The sequence below is a fragment of the Idiotropiscis lumnitzeri genome, chromosome 9 (genome assembly GCF_059441095.1).
Source record: "Idiotropiscis lumnitzeri isolate Australia: NSW breed Sydney's pygmy pipehorse chromosome 9, RoL_Ilum_1.0, whole genome shotgun sequence".
Taxonomy (NCBI): Eukaryota; Metazoa; Chordata; class Actinopteri; order Syngnathiformes; family Syngnathidae; genus Idiotropiscis; species Idiotropiscis lumnitzeri.
Window position 1 is genome coordinate 9,277,771 of NC_142399.1, and position 22,058 is coordinate 9,299,828.

A 22,058-nucleotide genomic window follows, 5' to 3' on the forward strand; every position below is an offset into this window, starting at 1 on the left:
GCAGAGAGGAATAGAAGTAGCGGAGCTTGGGATGAAAAAGCACTTGCTGCTCCATTGTGAGCTCTTCAGCTGAATAGTGATGCAAAGGGAGAAAACAAAGACGAGCATTTGGCTTTTCTGTGAACAAACAGTCACCGCCTGACGCCCCGAGCAGAATGTCTGGTAATGGCAGCAGAATCGTTTCCTATTCCATCTCGACTGAGGGCGTAATCACATGATACAAAAACATTTTTGTGTCTCTCGCCCTCTCTTTATGTTCCTTTTGCCTTTATAGTCGGACATTATAGGCAATGCTCAATTTGCATTTTCATACAGCCATTGTGGAACATTTATATGGCACTTATTCTAGAAAGATAGACCTGGCCCAACTAGGAGTAGAATAAATGGAACTCAAAGTCAGTCTTTTTTTCCACACTGTCAGCACAACCTTGATTGAGACAAGTTAATATATTTGCTCCCATACGCCTGTAAAAAAAATGACTTTGTATGAATCCTGAAAATTATCTCAGCAAAAGATGGCAGTTAAAATGTCTTATGGTATACACCAACCGCCAATCATAAGTTCCCCGTTGCTTCAGCCGTCACTTTTCCTGCATCATATTCCTATGACAAGAGGCATATTTATTATTGCAAGAAAAGTTAATCTTTAGGTGAAAAAGTTTTTTTTTTTTCCAGTTCTAAAAGATAGCTCACATCCAATCAAATCCATTTGCTCGTACACTGCCGGCGCGTCCATCCCATTAATCAATAGCAGGGCTGACACATGCAACTACAGCTGAGATGTTTATATTTTTCAATATAACCGCATCACAGAGCCTAATGTTTTATTTAATGGAGGCATTGTATGGACAAGGTACATTTATTATCAACAAATGTACCACGTGATATTATAAACCAACTGTATGGTAGAAAATCATGTTCTGCTGCACGCCAAAAAGGCACATGGAAGCTGAGAGTTCAGCCAACAAAAATAAGCTTACGTTAAGGCAAAAATGTCTTAGTAAGATTCGGGGTAAACTGATTGAATAATTTAGTTATTCGGCGGTGCGTTTTTTTTTCTCTTCAGTGCTCAATTAAAAAGTAATAGAGGTCCATATGTTTAGCCATTCTATACAGCGCTTGCTCTCATTAAGGTATGAGAGTAACTGCCGCCTTTCCGAGGTGACTTTGGGCAAAAGGCACGGCACACTATGGACTGATTGCCAATCAAACGCATGAGTACATATGGATAAACATCCATCATCATTTACAGTTAAGGAGAATTTAGTCTTCAGTTAACCTGAGAAACATTTTGGGGAATGGGGGCTGGAGAGCAAATAATGTAGAGAATGTAAACAGCCCGCAGAGAAGTTCGGTAAAAAGCTAATACAGTAGGTTGTCTGCGGAATCTTAAAATGCAATACAGGCTCGCAGTTTTTCCGTTGCGGTCAAGTGAGCTACTCAATTGCTTGTTGTGCGGTGAAGCGTTTCCTACTGTAATTTTACTGTAAACCAGTTTCCTTGTTTGCTCCTTTGTTGTTGTAGCTCTCTCAAAATGATTCTCTGACTCAAAGATTTCTTGAGTTGTTCCACACAGTAAGGTGGTGTTTATTACTATAATTACAAGAAAATCATTGCCAGGTTCAATTAAGACGACAGTAAATCCTCACCCCCAAAAGTCATATGAATTACATGTGTTCCATCAGAGGCCATTGAGGGGTCTCTGGTCCAAGGTCTTACCAGCCTATAAAACCAAATGTGAAACTCAGCAAAATTAAATGTACTGTATTTAATTCATAGCTTCATAACTGCAGAGTTTGCAAAGGATTTTGAACAACATAGGACTGCCTTTAAGTTGCCGAGTTCAGAGAAAGGACAGGAGGTAGGCAATAATGCACATTTACAAAAGTAAATAAGTAAAAAGCCGCATCCGGGTGTCTACACTCCCTCCAATCAGTATTCACACCTAGGCGTCCACAAGCTGCAAGGATCATTTTGAATCAGTGGACAGTAATGCACCAAAATGTACGGACACACCTCCTGCCCCCCCCCCTCGTCCCTTCCCCATAAAGGCATCAGGAGTCAGAGGGAAGATGGCTCGCCTCGGTGCTGCAATTGCTAGGTGAGGTAAACACTGTTTGGTTCGCAGGCGGCATGTGAAATCAGGATACATGATTGTTGTAGCGGAGTTGAATTAGTATTTTAGGAAGCGCAGAGCTGCTGTATAAACAAATCCCAGGTATCAGATGCCAAAAAGACTCCTTAAAAACGGAATTTGCAGACAAAACTCAACACAAATTGTGAATTATTATCCCCTGTCTTTCATTACAGAAACTATGCATCATTGTCAGGAGGGTTGATGTGGCTATTATGGTAATATTGAGGGTGAAACTGGGAAATGTGCAAATTACAGTGGAAGTGGAAACTTCCCCTCTTAAGCTCTGCCAAGTATTGCTTGTGGGAGCAGAGTTCATCTCAGAAGGCTTTACCTCGTTTGTCTGCATTTGACAGTTGATACAATGAGAAACTTTGTGTATATGCTTTTCACTCTAACGTCCGCAATTTGTTATGCGGAAACAGATGCCAATTGGTTTGCATGCGTTTGAATGACATGCTGGCTTATTTGCCGAATTTACATACACTTTAATTTATGGAATTAAAATGCATGCCTATGCGCACAAATACAATAAGATTTTACAAAGAAAGTAACGAGGTAATTAGATTGAATGCGCTAGAATGAACGTTGAAAAACCTGAGCCATTATTTTAATTTTTTTTTTTTTTTTTTAACATTTAACATTAACATAGCGTTTAAACACAACACACTGTAAGTGCTTCACAATTTTCGACCAAAGTTTCATGACAACATTTTTCTCCGCACAGATTAATCCCTATAGGGCCTGTGGTCTCCAAACACCGGGCACCACAGCACCGCTTTGGAATGGGCTGCGGTGGGCCGCACAGATGGCGGGAAAAAAATGCAGTTTACCACTCCAATAAAGGTGTGCGTGTGTGTATGTGAAGAAAAATATGAAAACAGCACCAGGTTCTGGACATGCAATTATAAACAAAGTGGCATTAACTAGGACCAGCTGGATAGGGAAAACTTCCCGTTGAGACCGAGGCAGCGCCAAAAATCATTTGAATGCACCTGTGGTTGTTGAATAAAAGATAATTATGAACAAGCCAAACCTTTGCAATTCCCATGACCTCTAGCAATAGAAAATAATGAAGCAAAATGTTTCAAGTACAATCGGACACCAAAAGAGTACATTTTGGCTTACTTGGCTATATGCGACCAGCCACGGCAGGCACACATGAGCTCAAATATAGCGCGATGATATTTCAGCAGAGACTTGCTTTGCTTGGTCCACGTTTTTAATAATGGCTGACTATTAGCTGCAGAGGGCTGTGGTACATTTCCCGTGGGACTATTCTGCGTATCAACCCTCAACGCTGACTTATTCCATGCACTTAACGCTTAATATTCAGTGCTTACTTGCATTTCATAATAGGATGTAACAATTTATTGATTCAACAAAAAAGAAATAAGAATGGAAGCAGTTGTTTGCATCAATTCCAGTTGGTTGTAAAAGTTGCATCGCAATATTTTATCAATACAAATCTCTGATCAAGGTTTGCCACACCGACAAAGCAAAGTTTTCCAACACTTTTCACAGGATGTCGTGATTAATTTAAATGATTATGCGGTGCAGCGGAAGCTTTCAATTTATGCACCCTCAGTCTAAGCAGAGTGGGTTATTGTGAATTCTGTGTTGAGATTCCACTGTTGGAGTCACCGTCAGATGTTTGGACCCACCTGTGAATCTAAACGATATTTCTTAAGTTTACTTTTCTTACGATCATTAATATGATACCAAGAAAGTTGCGGAACAATGCAAGCACCTTGACTTAAAGGAGTTATATTGGGCTTGCTTTTACAATTTAACGCAGTTCCCAAGTGACTTTTTTTACAGCATAGTTCTTGCCATGGTGAAATCAGGTTGTTTGAAGGGATCTGTCTCATGTCCTGGACCAGCTCTTATTCCTAGCCACATCATACTGCGGGACCAATAGCGAGTCTGGCTTTCCTTATATTAGCGACAAGGGGGCTGTTAGATTTTTAGCCGCCTCACTCATCGGTGAGTGTTTGCTTCAGCCGGCTGCTTGCTTCTTCGAACAATGGCGGAATATATATATATATATATATATATATATATATATGTATATATATATATAAAAAAACCTGGGAAGGTTTGAGATAGTGATGTGACTTAAGGCAGTTGTCTCGTTTCAAAGTGTCTGTACTGATTAATATTTCACAGTTTTTTTTTTAAAGATGATTTCATTTGCACAATGCATTTTGTACCATAGCCTGAGGGTAGGATGTGAAATGAAGTGGTGATTTATGTCATGGCTGCTGCCGGTAAGCATTTTGCAACTTAAGTGTAGGACGTTTTACTTAAAAGTAGAACATCATAGAAACAACTATCAAAACTGAAATATTAAGTAAAGTACTGTACATTCCACCTAATGCAATACTGGAATGGACGTGAAGGTTTTTGGAATTCACCAGAATAGAAGTGAGCATATGGCCATTTTTCTCCACTCTTCATGGAGACAGATGTGCTTGACAGCTAATCATTTTTGTATCTATTACCACATTTGGAAAAACACCGCTTTCCACGTCCAAAAGCACATGAGCCTTCAATGTCATCCAAAAAAAAAAAAACAATCACACAGCCAATGCACACCTTCAAACTAAATCTGCATCTTTTTTCATTTGTGCTAAACGGTTTTCCAAAATAGGCTTGCCACACTTTAAAGCGCAGTAAGTGTTTCTTTCCTATTCCACACTTTTTGAAGCCAGCATTCCTGGATTAAACAATTAGGAAAGTACTGGAAATAAAGAATGACTGAAAAAAATAACTGGATTTCTCTTGTAGCTTTATCAATGCTTAAATATATGCAAAACCAATTTAAATCAAGAGCACATGAATTGCTTAAGTTATTAGTGCCGACGGGCAGGACACAACGATCCTCAAAATGTGATTTACTACTTGAATTGTTAGACCTTGATATCAATTAGAAGGCAAGAAATTTGGCATGCACACATCCATCATTGTCTAAATGCTTGGGTCATTTTTCTAACGTCCCTATTGATAAATATTTCAAGTACTATATTAAATAAAAAAACAATACAATTAAATCAGAAATTCTGCTTGTGAGCATTAATCAGATTAGTGTGGAGATTTGGTGAACGCTACAAATGCAGGCCTTAAATTAAGAAGGCCTCTCCGTTAAATATTTTCTCTGTTGCAAATATCCACAAAGGATATTAATGGGAAGTAAGAATTTATTGATTCAAGTAGCCCTCAAAAATTAAAACACAACCCAACACAATTAAAGACTTCAAAGTTGTCCCCCCCCCCAAAAAAAAAGCCAACTCACTGCAGGAACACTCGTCAACTAGCTTTGACTGAATTACTCTCAAATGGAGCCATTTGGTCTTCTTTGGCTGTTTCAGTACAAGAGACGACTCAGGGGGATTTTTAAATCCGTCTACTGTTCTATGTTGACCATTAAAGGAAAGGCTAAACAGCCATAACTTTCCACACACAAAAAAAAAATACAATGAAGGAAAGGAAAGCCATTATAAGAAAGAGGGTAATCCATCCAGGTTGTCCAAACTAAAATAAGGTTAATAGCTTAAGTGTTTGGAGCTCCGGGAGTTGCGGGAGAGGAAAAAGTGACCTGCCACCAAGTGTCAGGGGGCAGTCTACAGTCTAATGTAATTTCCTGCTTACGGATCACCATAGGTTGGGGCTCATTTAAAGAAAACGACCAAACATCCGGAGCCACGGTTGGGTCGGGATGCAATTAGAGCCGAGCAATAGGTGCCGGCCCTTTTTTTGTTTGTTTTGTTTTATTGATCATCTTTTTACGCAGTCATGTATCTCAATGTTTGCAATTACAGATCTACCTCTGTCTTTTTAGGACAAGGACTGCAGGCAATGCTTTGGTAACATTTTTAACAAGGGTTGCCCATTTAATCGGCTTAAATTAACATTGCAATGGTATTCATCGTATTTACTCATATTTTACCTAGTGGAAATATTCACCAGTTTCTGGTTTAATTGTTATTATTCTTTTCTTCTATGTCATCGTTGGTACTGCCCCAAAAAAATGCCAAAGAAAAGAGGAAAACACTTGCTTATGAGGCATATTATCTGTGAAATTCGGGTTCAAGTCCAGATTGTGCATTTGACTTTGACTGTAGGTTCCACTTCATAAATTCTTTTGACCTGATGATACATTATTGTGCTGATCTGCTTTTGTTGCTTATTCAAGGACATCAGCGTACAATAAAAGCATAGGAAGGCGTTACTTCATCAGAACGACAACATGAAGTTGGATGGTAAAACATTTGTAGATTCTATCAATTTCAAACAAGTTAATTAGACGTGAGAGACCGTTCCAACTCACAAAATCTTTTAACAACCAGTGATGGGGTATTAAGAAAGCACCATTGCTCCTATGTAGTGCTTCGGTAATTTCGCAAGAGGAGGGCAACTTGCATGATAGAGTATACATGTCTGAAAGGTACAATTAGCCGGGCACTTTCTCCACAGCCTAAAGGGAAAGCTACTTTTCACTGACGCGGCAGTACACATGAGGAGGTAGAAAAGAATAAACTCTCTTTTCTAAGTTCTGGGAATTTTTTAACAAGTGAGCCAACTACCTTGAAGAATGATGCCGCCAAAGTGTGACCGACATAAAAGAAGATGAACTACGTCGAGCAGACAGGGAAGCATCTTTTGAAATAGTGCCGTGAGTTTATTGGGCTCCAGAAACCAGCAAGATCTTGTATTCGCTCAAAGAAAAAGCAATTCCTCAGGTGTGTCTCCACTTCAACATATAAGCGCCTCACTTCAAGTAGATGCCACACCGCTTACGCAGTAGACGCGGGAGCTATAAAGCAGCAGTTTTTGAGTGTTCTGATTAAAAGTACATGCAAGGATGAGGAAGAATTTCATACAGGTCAGACATAAAGATTTTTAACATTTTAACAGATTTCTTTTTTTTTTTAGTGTGAAAGACCTCATATGTGACAGGAAAATAAAGAGGCATAGTGCCCGCCAGCTGGCCGCTGTCAGCCGTCATCTGCCGCCTGAAAGTTGACGCGACTTTAGCCTAGCTAAATCTCCAAAATATAACCACTCGGGGTTCGTGTGCGCATTCAAGCTCCTGTCGCTTCAGCCAAAGTGGAGAATCGATCAGCTCTGTATTTATGGTTTGTGGAGGTGATCACATGAGCTCACGTTTTATGTCAATAACTCCAAGCTATTGTGCAGAATGCTTTTATACTTTCACAGGTTGAAATGGACAAGAGTAATGCCTTTTTGTGGCAATCGGTCGCCATTTTGGACAACAGAACTGACAAAGCGAGCAATATTACCTTGCTTGCCTCCCTGACTTATCGGAAATCACATCACAAAAAAAAGAAAAAAAACTCAAATCACTATGGAGTCTTTTGGGAGGAGCATTTTTAGTACTGATGTCATTTTTACATGCAAACCAAGTCTATAAGTGCCAATGTTAAGCTCATAAAGTGTCCCTTTAATTCATTACGTATTGACAAAAATTGCAACACCGTTTTGTTCTTTCATTCCAGCTCTTTCCGGTGCCCCACCAAAATAATTTTGAAAATCATTACTAGCATACACCTTCACAGTTTAAATTATTGGAACCCACATTGCTATTTTTACACATTTAAAATGTCAAAACCACATATAAACAAACACAGCAAATAAGGGAAATAAAACAAATAAATATATAAATAAGTAAATCAATAAATAAATAAATAAAGTCACTTATCGTGCTTGAGGTGACGCCAAAATGGCGGCCGCTTGGCTCCAGGAAGCAGCATAGCAAAGAGAATACGGACAATCGTTTCTGATGAACAGCAGGATGAAGCCAGCTGAGATGATGATGGTGAGCCCCTCTTCCGTTCAATCTTCTTCAAGTGCGCAAGCCATGGTACCTCTAGTAAAGTCGTCTGGTTCAAAACGATGCGCTATGTAACCTGCGGCAATAAAAGGCGATTCACTTAATTAGCAAAGGCTAATTAGCCCGAACAGGTGCAAGGCAACAGGTATGCCTATTTGCTTAAATTCACGCACTGCGGTGCTTACAGGAATAACAAAGTGAGAATTTTAGTTAAAACAAACAACTTTAGGTGTGTTTACACTTGCCTCAAACTTATATTATTTGCTTGATTTCCCTCTTGGTCAATCGCTAGTGACAATATAAACTGATCCACGTTATTACTTCCTGTTTGTGCGGTGGCACTTCAAAGTAAAACAGGATATGGAACTTTCAAAATAAACCTAAACGTTGCCTATTTTAAAATCTTTAAAGGAATTGTAAGCATCCTTATCCGTTGTAAACATTTTATGAACTACAATGTCTATTGAAGAGGACACTGTTTTAAGGACTTATTAGCTTTAATCATCAGTCTTCCCTCCAAAATGTCACAGTGTTTTAGTTGGGTGGGTTTTCTCATGCGCGCGAGGATAAGAATCAGGGACAACATTTTCCAAAGGTGTGAATGTAAGTGTAAATATTTGTGTAAATGTGCCCTACAATTTGCTGACAATCACTTTAGGGTGTACTCCACCGTTTGCCCAATGTCAATTGGGATGATGACACCCTACCACATCTTTGACTGAGTCTGAAAGTTGATGAATGTCTGAAACATTTTCTCTTCAAATTTTGCACTGAGATAAAAGAACATTTTGAAACATGTATATTTTTTGTGTGTTTGCATATGACTAAGGACTGTTTTAATGGCCTCGCCGGTGTGAGATATCTACCACTCTGCACAATCTCGTCATTGTTCCTTAGCAACCACGTTCCCCTCTACGCTCATCTTCCAAGTAAGCGCATTTCTGGTCGGCAGCACTCTATCTTCATCTGCATGCGCAATGATCACCTCCTTATCTCAGGAAAGGTATTTAACTGTCAACAACTGCGATTGCTTTTAAAGAATGCCTCGGGGTGCGCCGTGTGCAGCGCTTGTAAAATATCTTGTAAAAATCATACGTTGTGAAATCAATGATGTCTAAAGTCCTAAATTACCCATCATTAGGTCAGTGGAATGATCCATACGCAAAGCTTCCTCAAGCATGCTTTGTTAATTGCCGCGGACAAATGCGGTTATTTAATTTGTGTCATTTCTCAGACCGGGACACGCAAAATGCAGTAACACACACATAGTATGTTAAACAAATGCACTTTTTCAGTCATGTCTCTGGTGTCTCCAAATAGATCTCCCGACCAACCACAAATATTTTTTCTTTTTATCCATCTCTTGATCAAGTGATGGTTTGTGACCATAAGAGGGGAAACAATACATAACGGTCTTGTACAGTGGAATAAACAATGTCCCCGTGATCTGTGACTTAGAGCTGTAATTACCTCGAACTAATTAGCGATAGATCTTAAGCTCGGCCTACGGCGTCCATCTTTAGGAATACAGTCGAACTGCCAACACTGGCTGACTTCCGAGTTGTTTTAATTCCAAAAGGAGAAATAAAAATCCCCTATGGCAAATATTGTTTAGTGAATGAACGTGCTCCAGAGTCACATTGTTGCTTATGAAAACTGAGGCACGATCATATATTGGCCAATGTTTGCCGATTGTTTTTACTTTCATGTACTCCAACCAGTTACTGCAGTTGTTCACAAGTAACACTGGTCTCATTATTAATTACTCATAATTATACATCATTCAAAACAAAGTCAATTTTATTTTTTCCATGCAATGCTCAGGTGAGCAATGCAAGTTGTGCAAGGAATTCATTCACTTTCATGTCACAAATTTACAAACATCCTTTCCTCTCTGTTTGTTTCCAAATAATAAAAAAAAAAGCATAGTGCAACATAAGCTAAAATGTTTTAAATATGACAAAAACTCAATGACTGGTAAAAGAAACACACATATGACAAGAGTTGTCTTCCTTACAACTTCCTTAATTCTGTGATTTGTTTATTTTTTTTACATGCCGCGATATATTTGTGTTTCAGCGTATTTATATATTTATTTTTCATTCATTTTACTGTGTGGTCTATTCAAAATATATATTTTGTGAACAAAGGGAAAACATGCCAATAATTTCATTCTATTTTAAAGAATTGGGACGTGCGGAAAAGGGACAAGGCCTGCCCACGAATTTCACATTTTATGTATTACTGTATATGTTATTTAAATTAATCAGCCGACTAATCACAAATCAATATTTTTGTCCCCAAAAAGTTAACAAAGTAAAACTACTCATTCATTAGTGTGTGGGAACAGATATTCAATACTGTCACCGAGGGTCGTTTTATACCTGTTGCGCTACGCTTCCATAAAATTGCACGACTATTTCTTTGACTTCTTTTCAACCAAATGGTGGCCTTTATCAAAGTCATGATCGTTAAGATCTGTGTAGATTCTGCTGAGTTGCAAGAGCTGAACAACAAACCTCCTTGCCTTTGTGTTGGTGTGCAATGCAAACAAAGCTACGGCCTCCGCTGTGACAAACATAACACAAAGAGAGAGATTCTATCAAGCAGTCAATGGGAATTCTCCTCAGAAACCGCAGTGTGTGTGTGTCCAGTCTGAGCAGAGAGCAGCGGCGAGTGTTCCAACAACACATATAGTGTGTGCGTGTACGAGTGCGTAGCGCCCACGCATGAGTAAGCACTTCCACAATGGCCGCCGACAGATCTGGCAGCTTCCCTCAGTGATGCCAAGCTGCATCTTCATCTCGAGGGGTGCATGAATTCCGACACACTATTTGCCCAGCGCTTCTGAAGTCGTCAATACAATCTGCTTCGATTCACACGAGACGGCAACGAATTACCTTCCGTTGCAGGAGTTTGCATGTTGCACGATTATTTGCGTTCTTGTGCTTGTGCTGTAGGACGATCCCAATGAGACACTGAGAAGACAACGAGGGGAAAAAGTGAATTGGAAAGGAAGGGGAAATGGCAAAGGTGTTAATGCAAGTGCTCCCAGCCCATTCGCGGGCTCATATAATCACGCATAGCGCACGTCTGGAGCGAGTATAACAATCGCCTCCATTCAGAGCCAGATGCGCGGAATGGCTTCACGTCTGGTCAACTGCAGGTCATCGTAGGAGAACTTCATTATTGTTCCAATGGAGACATGCCATGATTTTCTGCCTTGGATTCAGATATTGCTTTATGTACTTCAGTACAAAGACTGTTTAACATAAATAGTTAATAAGACACCAATAGGCAAGTGGATATAACAGGGCTATGACAGTTGATGGATAACAAGACAAGGCAGTTCAGGTCGCAACATTTAGGTTGCTAACCCGACACTTCCTGATCGCGCTCACATTTGAAAATGACTCACATGACTTCCGAGTCCGACGTTCTACATTAGAATTAGAAATCCCTTTATTGTCATTGTAAAGGTAATAACCGACTGACGCAAATTTTACGATTGCCCGCACAGCAACAGGCTGTCGCAGCATAAATTGTTGACATTCCAAGTAACTCTCGCTGTCTCTTTAATGTGTTATTTTTTTTAACAGATAAGGTGGAATAGAGTCAGAGTGGTGTTGTTAATCACCATTTATTAAAATGTTGCTACTTTTGCTATTAAATTTATGACACCCCTGATATCAATGTTTGCCAACCTTTTGGGGCTCGTGTACCCCGAACCTTTTTTTGTCACACTATGAGTACCCCTTCACGAATACGCTTTAATGATTTTCGGAAATCAACGTAACACAGCTGATTATTAAATGAAAATAATTTTACTTAGTTTTTTTTAAGTTCAACATTTAATTCTCATTCATTGTCTGTCATTGCGAGTATATTTTTTAACTTAAACATGAGAATAAATGTGTTGCCTTGAAAATAAAAAATAAAAAGAATTTTAAAAAAATGAAGCTCATTTCTATGAGTCCCCTTTGAACTGGCTGTTAAGCCTTTCAGACGCATTTTGATTCATTTTACTCTTATTTTGAAAACCATGCTTTTATTTTGGCGTCAGCAGTATATAGCAGGTGTATGTGAAATCTGCATGAAGAATGTACGAAGTTGAGGAGGATGAGAAAACGAGACAATTCATTCTGCCAAACGAGGTTTTATATTAAAAGTTACAAACAACTATGAGGACGTCTTGCTTCATCTCTCAAGAGCTTAGCTCGCTGTCTCGCTCAGACTATGCCGACAGGTCTTAGCGAGACCATTTAAATATCAGGAACAAAACCCTGAACATCAAATATATTCAGACACGCTGCTCTATATAATGCAATGGCTTAATCGTAACAATTAAAGTGCAGTGGTACATTTAGACGAAACGGTGACGTTTGATTGATCAATGTGAACGCACTTCAGTTGTTTATCAGAACGGCCAGAAAGAACACTCTTGATGTCCATTTGGGGGATTTTATCACATTGGAAAAATCAGAAACGATATTAACAATTGGTATGTGTGTACCCCACTTTGTTGGGATATTGTATGGTCATCATGGAGTCTCTGTTTTTGTTTGACATTCAAGCATATTGTATCAGGAGCACGGACAAAAAGTGGTTGACTTACAAGTATCTTGCCCAGCTTGGTTTATTCCACTATTTGAAATCACAGCAAACTCTGGTTAGAGTGACATGCTAATTCCATTTGATATTTCCATATAGTCAACCTGTGGCTGACAAGCTTATAGACGCCGCGGCATCTCTTTTGTACTTCAATCCGAAAAGATGCCGCATCATGCCTTCGCCGCCTAAAGTCCCGGCAAGTCATTCGTCTGCTCCACTGCATCCCAGCCGGGTGCCACTATCGCTGAAATATGAGCTCGGATAGGAAAGTGGATGAGTAACAGTGGATTTATTCGGTTGAGCAGAGATGGCATGTTCTCGCACGCGGAAGCGCCATGGACGCATTTGGTGAGTCACAGCAAGAAGACTTCTCGTGTTAGTCAAGACGCACAAAGTGACATTATCATTATTAAATCTACCTCCTTTAATATCGTGCAAAGCTCATCTCGACGGAATCTTTATAGATTAATTACGTTGTCTGCTCCTGTCGAGCATCTTTGTTTTGATAAGCTAAACAAGTGGACCTGTTCTGATTCATCGTACGGGCTGCAATTCAAACAAACGCTCCGCTCGATGTTGTGTTTGAAACGAAACAAGCACATGAGGCTTAACTGGGCTCAGCGATGATCCTCTCGAGATAAAAGTTTGAACAAGTGTAGGCTGCTCTCTCTGAATGTGTTTACACGGTAATGATTACAGAAATTGCAATCTTAAAAGAGAATCAAAGCAAGAGTAAATGTGAAAATCAAACTACTGTCAATCTGCTGGTTAGGTGATCGCAGCTGGATGGACACAAACCCTAAATAAATATCTGTATTTATGTTTGTGATTAAAATTAAAATCAGACTGGCGATTCTGTCCTTGGTTGACGATGTAACCTAAATGTGTACAGAAATAACCAAACCACACTAACGCCGTAGTAAAGTCATATAATATTAGTTTGAAAATCATATGTGTCCAGGATAAGAGGGGTTTAGGACCAAAAAGCTGCAAGGCAAGACAGGGAAAAAAAAACAAAACTAAAATAAAACAAAGAAAGGGCTAACAAGGCACATGGAATCAGAAAATACCGAATTAGCTTTTGTCCAAAAAGCAAAATAAAAAGCAACAACGGACTCTGCACTACAGGCAGCATAATGAGACAAGGACAATGAACCGACAAGGACTGAAAGGATGTAGGGAACTAATTACAAACAAACGGATGAAACAACAAGGAACACCTGGACAAGACACAAATGGTTGAGGGAGCTGATTGGTAGACACAAGGGATGGAGCTGATGAGAAAATGTGGACACAAAAGCATAATGAAACAAACACGTTGGACACAAAGAAAACATGACAAAACTAAATCTAATCCATACCATTTCAACAGATAAGGACAATGTGAAACAAGCCTTTGCTTCGGAAGTGCAGAACTGTCAATGTGGGGGGGGGGAGAGAGAGAGGAGAGAGAGAGAGAGAGAGAGAGAGAGAGAGGAGAGAGGAGAGAGAGAGAGAGAGGAGAGAGAGAGAGAGAGAGAGAGAGAGAGAGAGAGAGAGAGAGAGAGAGAGAGGAGAGAGAGACGAGAGAGTGAGGAGAGAGAGAGAGAGAGAGAGAGAGAAGAGACGAAGCAGCGAGAGAGAGAGAGAGAGAGAGAGAGAGAGAGAGAGAGAGAGAGCTACGACAGAGAAGCAATAGCGAGAGAAGGCGAAGAGACGGGGAAGAGGTCACGAGGGACGGAAGGAGAGAGAGAGAGAGAGTGGAGAGAGAGAGAGAGAGAGAGAGAGAGAGAGAGAGAGAGAGATTTAACCATCTCTGAACTTGTGTCCGACTTTTGACGCTAATGGTGAGCTGAAACGCAAAATTCACCACAGGTCGCCTGTTGTGAGCATTGTCATTCCGCTCCATGTTAGAGAACAGCAATTTGCGCAGAAAGTACTGAAACACCGAACAAGTGTATTAAAAAGTTGAAGGAAGGTCGAATTCAGTTCACTTGCAAAGCCCACATTTTGTTCTGTATATAATGAACACTGGTTGACTTCATTAAAGTATTTAGGTACACACGATATTCATCTGAGGATTCGTGCGGGAAAAATAATTTTCTTCTTTGTGAGTCTTTTGTACTTGTCAACAGAACACGCTTTACCCAAATGAGCTTTGCCTTAATTCTCCTTCTTTTAGCAGTTAGGGCACCCTCAAGGTAAATATTTTTCCCCAAAGCTGTGTGTTTTTAATATTTTGTCAACCATTTTCCAGAGTTGCTACTAGCGTGTGTTTTCCTTTTAACGGAAGGAACATACATATATCAAACAATTAAATCCAAACACATTTTTTCACATTGTCAAACTGCCCAAATTTGAACGTCTAGCTCCTTGAACCACGCGAAGTCGCCTCCCCCGCCGTCGATTAAAAAGCGTCTTTGACGAACTCTGCCAGTGTTAAAACAAGCAGGCCGTGCGATTTCTGTCGAGGAAAAAAAAAATATGACCACCACACGGCTACTGTTTGACAGCTTGTACCCTAATAATTCCATCATTCTTTTCCGTGTGAGCACTCTCCAAGGCTGCAGTAACTGACGAGCTCTTTGCCCAAATTGAATCCAAACTGTATTAAACATGAAAGAGTGTGCTTGCACATTTCCTGTCATTCAATTCTGTTGATCCAAGGAGAATCCGCCCAGTGTCAGATTAGCCGGTCTTGAACGTGTCCTCGCGAGGACTGCGTACACAGCGCCTAAGTAAACATGATTATCAGTCTGCAGTTGACACAAGAAACTCCTCATAGTTAAGGAGACAGTTTTCATTGGAGGAGAGCGAGCAGGCTGCCAGATTGTCAGCATGAGATTACGCGACAAATGACTGATTTTCCAGTATGTTCTCATGGCGTTGCATGTGTCGTTACCCAACGGCGTAGCCGCAGCCAAAAGGGAAATGGTGTGTTATGTAACAAGTTACATTACTTGATTATTTGTCCCGTGTTTAATTATCAGTCCTCTATAACATCTTGACAAATTAGCATTTGTTTTAAAAGCCAATTTTCCACAGCCATTGATAATGATGGATTGTGCTGATTTTAATGGTTTCTCACTGGGGGTAAAACTGCCCCAAGAGTCTAATAGGGCAAATTTTATTGCATTAACACTTGATTTAACCTGTAGAAAGAGGAATGGAATTGAATATTATCCCATGGAGGAATGATCACGTGGACACAACATTTGGTGCTCCGGCACAGGACTCGAAATAGATCCAAATTGAATCCAATTTATATTGAATGGTTTGACCCTTCTTGTATGTGGAAATAATTGAGAATGTATTTATTTATTTATTTATTTTTTGGGGGGGGTTGAAAATTGTTTACAATATGGAGAAGTGGGGAAAAAAATCTTGAGAAAATCCAAAAAGTACGCGAGTGACAAACACAGAGGGCGACTATAATTTTAAGTTGTAATTTCACCGATCACCACTAGATGGCAGACAGGTCTTTTTCACATTTACACTGGGTCTTTTTTTTTAGCAGCTTTATAATTATTATGTCAGATTAACTCAATTCTATTACAATTTTGAGTGAGTTGATTTTTCTAGAAAGAAATGTTCAAAATATGTATTTATTATTGGTTTCTTGTTTAACAGTTTTGCACTGTCCGTGAATGGCAATATTTATGCAAGAGAGCCCTTTGCGCTGGAGAAAAAAAAAATCAGTTTGTGGTTATTTTTGTGGCTTGCTTCAAACCCTTTGTTGGTGAAAATGTATTACTAATGTAAAATTAATTTTAACCCTCCTTTTATGTTGCGTTTGGAAAATCTAGACAAAATAAAATGAATTAACCTTTGTCTGCTGGCCTCCGTTTTTCACTTTCATTTTGTTAATATTAAAGAAAAAAGGATTGCATATAGCATTGAATATGCTGTTGTGAAATGCGCTATATAAATTAAGTTGTATTGAATTGTATTGTAATATTAGAGTGGATTATATTGACCCATGAACATTCTTGTTAAAAACAAAACTAACATAAAATAAAATAAAAATACACACTTATTTTATCTATATTTAAAGATAAAAAAAAAAATCATACACCTCGTTAAAATGTGTGTACTCCACCCTGTAGCACAGATGAAACTTTTAAATTCCCCATCCTGGCCTTCTACTTTTATCATACAGATTTTCACCAATTGCAATTGGGTCTGGTACGTCCGCATATCCCACCACAATCACCAAATTGGAAATTGTTTAAATGGCGACCAGACCAGTGTGTCGACTTTATCTGCCAATAATGAAAAAAAGCCCTATAGAAAACGGATGGATGGTTTATCTGTGTGATTGACATCTGCATAATCTCATAAATCTGCCATGAATCTTTTGAAACTGCCTAAGAAGACTTCTAATACATAAACATCAGACAGTATGTCTTCTGTCGACACCAACAAATTTAAATCTCTTGCAGACTAATGACGAGGAAGTGTTGTTTTGACAAGCTCAGAGTGCCGTTGATTGAGCGTGGCGTGTAAGGCGATGTCGTCAAATCGCAGCTATGTTAGTATGCTGATCATTTGTAAGCCGTCCACATGTTATCTTTGAGCGTAATCCAGCGAGTCTTCGATGCATGCAGCAAGTTTGAGCAAAGGAACAAGTCTCGTTTATTCATTTTTGCTATTTCCAGTGATCACTCTCCCGGAGTTGGCGGTGTACAGTAGGAAAACACTGACAAATAATTCAGATAAAAATGTATGAACGCCTGCTTGGCTTTTTCATATGCTAATATAAGCATTTCCCTTTCACCGAGGGATGAGCTGTGAATGTGGGAGATTTATTTGACTACGCGCGGGGCTCACCTTTGAGACTGAGGCGTTCCCTGCGGAAGCACGGAATGATCTCAGAAATAGAATAGCGCTTGTGTCGGAACTTCCACAACTCTCCTTCGATCTTTTATGTATAACATCTTCATTCAAATGCTCGAAAGTCTCCGCTCGTGCAACGTGCCCAGAGGCTTCAGTGCTCCCTTCCCGTAATGAATGGTTAAACTGACAGTCATCATCTTTTAGTGCATTAATATGAGGAAGCGTTTTCATGTATTCCAGCCTGTGGCAAGTCAATCAAAGTAGTCGAAGAAAGGGGATTAAGGGAATCGGTTGAGGGGGTGAAGCTCTGCCCGGTTGACAACTGTGTTGTACCACTCATTACGCACGGCGAGATTTAGAGGCAATCACTGACACGGCGCCGTGACAGTTTGTCTGTCTCGAAATGTGCCTTGTGATTGCCTGCCCACCAGTCTAGAGTGTCGTCTGTATTTCGCCCAGAATCTGTTGGGATGAGGTCCAACGCTCCGCATCCATGAACAGAATAAGCAACGGTAGTTGGATGTCAGAGTCAGCAAGGCTTTCTCAGCTGTCCTATATTTACAACCTCAATTCTAATATTTTTTACAAGAAGTTGTATTAATTTGTTCCCGACACTTGCCGTCTTCATGTCATAACGTTTCTTTCTGCGGCTCTGATTCCGGTGCATGAATGTTAGATTGCAGGCCGATGTAACATAAACCATATTTGGCATCCGTATGATGTACGGCGAGAATGGAGAGGGGGGTTGAAGATTCCATCTTAGATGGATGTAAGAAATAATTTAAAAAAACAGAAGTACTGGACCAACATTTCGTTTCTAAAGTGCACTTTTATGGTCTTTTTCCATGTTTTCCGTAATTCTCTTCAAACTTGTATAATGCGTTCAGAAACAAATCTCCGAATTCACCGCATCTTTAAATCCCCACTAATGCATGGCCCGCCACTGATAAGCGGTATAGAAAATGGATGGAATTAGAGACAATAATGAAGAGGCTTGTTGTGGATTTGGGCCCAGCAGCTTGTCGTCAGGTTTAAGAACATGCTGGGCCGAGTGGTGGACAGACAAATAAATCAATAAGACAACAGTCAGCAGATCACTGCAATGACCAGCGCTCCCCTGCCTGACCTCGTAGAAGAAAACTCACTCAGAAAAAGCTTTTCTCTTGTTGGCATTAAGGCGGGTTATACGAGGAAATAATCATACCACTTTAGTTTTCATTGTGATGTCACTCACCCTTCACTCCGAGAAGGACCGATTACTCTTTCTTTTTTCGAACAAAAATAAAATAATTAACAAGCAAATCTTTTGCAGAGTTCATAGCAATAGCTTCCGTTACAGTTGTCACCTTCGATATTTTTTTAATCAATTAAATTTCATACTCATACTTTATAAAAATTGCTCAGTAGATTAGCAGGGCAATAAAAATCAAAGGTTTACTGTTTAAAATACCATGATCTATAAAACAAATGGAGAAGTCTTGCCGTAAAATGCCGTGAGTGCTTTTACACAGCTACAAGCATAGAGCGAGTGGATAAAATACTAATGAGACTGCTTACAATCAGACAACTACGTACATTTCTTACGGCTCTGACAAAATTGTCGAGTGAGGGTACAGAGACATGTTAAAAAGGAGAAAACTATATCAAATAATGCCATGGAATAAAAGTGGCTACTCACTCGCATTAGCCACGTAATTAGCTGGTTGCGTTTGGATCATATAAGTCTGTTTCAATTCTTCCACAATTCAAGCGAGTTCCCAGGTGTTTTAATGATCTGCGTTGGTCAGATCACCCCAGGTATCAAGTATTACAGCGCACATTTTAAAATTAACCCATTGTAAGGGTCTCATACAAGCAGCGAGTCCGGCTTTCATTGCCATGACGACCGGGGGCGTAGTCTGAGCCTTGTGACTAGAGTGGCTTTTTTTTTTTACAAGTGTGGAACCAGAACCCTGACCGAGTCAGAAAGCCATGAACCATTGTACTTGTGGAGGCAGCACTTTATACAGTACGCTGCGTGGACAGTACAAGCACGATCACATCACCAAATATTCCCACCATCACCTCCTCAATGACATCAACAACTTCACCAATTAATCAAGTATGTGCGGATTTCAAGTATAATTTAATGCAGCTCTGCTTAGCGTTGGACTTTGATTTCACCAAATTATTTGGCAGCAGGCACGTCGCACCCGTAGCCGTTTCTGCATGGAAGCTTTGCTGACAGTTTAGGCCAGTGGGTTGGAGTCAATTGCTTGAAAGGGACTCTGGATCTTGACCCAACCTAGCTGATTATGTCAGGGATGGAAATATTTTTTTTTTTTTCGTTGGGTGGGTGTTTATTGTAATTAACCTTAGTGTTTGGGCTGCTCGATTGTGAAAAAAATATTAATCACCATTATTTTAGTAATAAACGATTGGGGTACAAACAAAAAAAATGTAGGAATGAAAAAATTATTCAAACAAATCTAATTTATTCTATCTTAAAATCTTTTTTTTTTAAAAAGGTACAAATGTGTAAATTTGAGTCTGGTTTCCTTGAATAAAGAAATTAGTTTGCTTGCTATACACTAATAAATTGCCATAGAACTGTTGCAACATTTAAATAAAAAAATTCAATAGAACACTCAGATTTTGAATTCAAGTATACACACTATAGTATTAGACATTGTATTATAAGATTGTTATATATCTATAATAGTATATACTGTATACAATAATAATCGTTTTTTATGATTATGCCACTTTTGTAATCGTTGCGTGTAATAATCGAAATTGAATTTCGATTAATTGCACGACCTTACTCAGTGTTACCTATAAATTAAAGCAGGGTATTTACAAAGGCAACACTTTCAAATAATATGTTTTATAACTGGTTTCAAATGGCATTTGGTAACATAACGCAATGTTGGCATTATCTGATTAGATCAGCTAACACTGGCCATCCAAAGACACATCAAATGAGACAATTTCTCCTTATTCAAAATAACCCAATCACATTTGTATTTGTATTGCTTATTACATGCATGTTATATATTTATAATTGATGCCGACTAAGTCCCTAATGAGTTTATCCATTGCCTTTATTGACAGGATTGTAGATGTCATTAGGACACAGAGAGAGGGAATGAATTTAGATGCCGTCTAATAAATATCAGGTGGCTGCGGAATCAATATCGGCCAGCTAACCGAGCACAAGTGCATTTCTCTCTCGCCTTGACTCACTGTCTCTATTACTTTCTCACATTATTTAATTCTCCCACTCGTCTCTGAGTCTCATTAAGACTGCCGCTGCGCTGGATCTCTTCCTCTTTTGTGACCCCCTCCCACCTCCGCTCCCGCCCCAGCTTTGTGGGGCACCGTGGCTCGATTCAGCCCCCTTCAATACCTCTCCTAAACAAAGTGTCAGATGTATAGACGGGCGGAGGTGGCGGCCGCGCTGTAGAAGTGGTTGAGCGTGAGACATCCAATTAAAAGCACAATGCATTATCATTTTTGCAAACCAAATAACCAATCCCCCCCCGCACCCCCCTCCCCCCACCTACTCCGCCTCCCCAAGCCCTCAACCGTCCCCTCCCTTCGCCGCCGCTTTCTAAAGCCCCATTCGGATTACATAACAGCTCAGTGTCAAAACATCCAGTCTGTGGAGGACAAGTTAAGGGGGTCTTCACCAGCGATGCGGACCGCCGACTGGACTCTCCCCAGCAGCTTTGGTGCCGTCCCCCCCGCCACTCCTCGCCCTCCTCCCCTTCCCCACCCGCCAGCCCACCCTCTCCCTGCCTTCCTCCCTCGCACATACACACTTGCACTCAATCATGAATGCACAGGGAATGCAGCAGCGGCAGCATCAGCAGCAGCAGCAGCACCGCGAGATGGAGATCTCCGCTGTGAGTGCCTGTTACCGGTGAGTGCCGGAGCAAGAGTGGCAGTTGCAGATGTGTGAAGGAGAAAAGTCCAAGAGATCTCAGAGGTTATTTCTTGTCTGCTTCATGCGCTCCCGTAACCTAAAATTTCTGCCGGATGTGCCACAACTATTCCAGCTGTCACTGCACAGGCTGCCTCTCTGGCTGGACACAAGCGCGGCGCCCGATGAACGCACAGATGGACACTTGGTACACAGGGGAGAGGCGCTCGCTTGTCCTTTGCACCTCTGATCTGTGTCTCAAGGTAAGAGTTGTCAATCCTCCTCCAGTTGCACATATTTCAATCAGAGCGGGCGCCTCGGAAGAACTTATGCGGATGTCATAACTGAGCATAAATTTTTATGAAATACGGTCTGCACTTGTGTTGCATGTGAATGTGTGCTCTCTGCCTGCATGCATAAGAAACATTTGGGAGGGGGCATTTTTGCATTCCGAATCAATGCAAATGTCCTCGCCCTTCTAATGACAGTTTATTCACATGCATGTAGTTGCGTCCATGGAGCATCTAATTGCTTGTAGTCCTCAAGTATGCGCTACCTGGTCAGAAAATATGGATGAGGGCTTATTACTTTGACTGTAGGAATGCCTGTCCTTCATGAGGGAAGACATCAGCTGGTATGAGCTTCGTGACATATTTATAAGGAATGAGTGACGCGGTCCTCACATAAAGCCGCTGGTTTCAGGAATATTATGACTGATCAGGCCTAATCCGGGAAGCTCA

The 22,058-nt window shown here is 40.2% G+C and overlaps 1 protein-coding gene across 4 annotated transcripts in view; it reads left to right on the forward strand.

The window, feature by feature from the left end:
* The first annotated feature begins 7,877 nt into the window (after positions 1-7,877).
* Positions 7,878-22,058, forward strand: part of insyn2ab (inhibitory synaptic factor 2Ab) — a 46,448-nt gene continuing 32,267 nt past the window's right edge. The window contains exons 1-2 of one of the 4 annotated variants that reach the window (XM_088305573.1): positions 7,878-7,973; positions 8,818-8,917. In XM_088305573.1, coding sequence (XP_088161699.1) covers positions 7,938-7,973; positions 8,818-8,917 — 136 coding nt within the window. In that variant the 5' untranslated portion in view covers positions 7,878-7,937. Of the gene's footprint in view, positions 7,974-8,031; positions 8,134-8,817; positions 8,918-21,063; positions 21,319-21,454; positions 21,582-22,058 lie in introns of those variants that run through there. The other 3 variants (XM_088305575.1, XM_088305574.1, XM_088305576.1) reach the window with 3 other exon arrangements.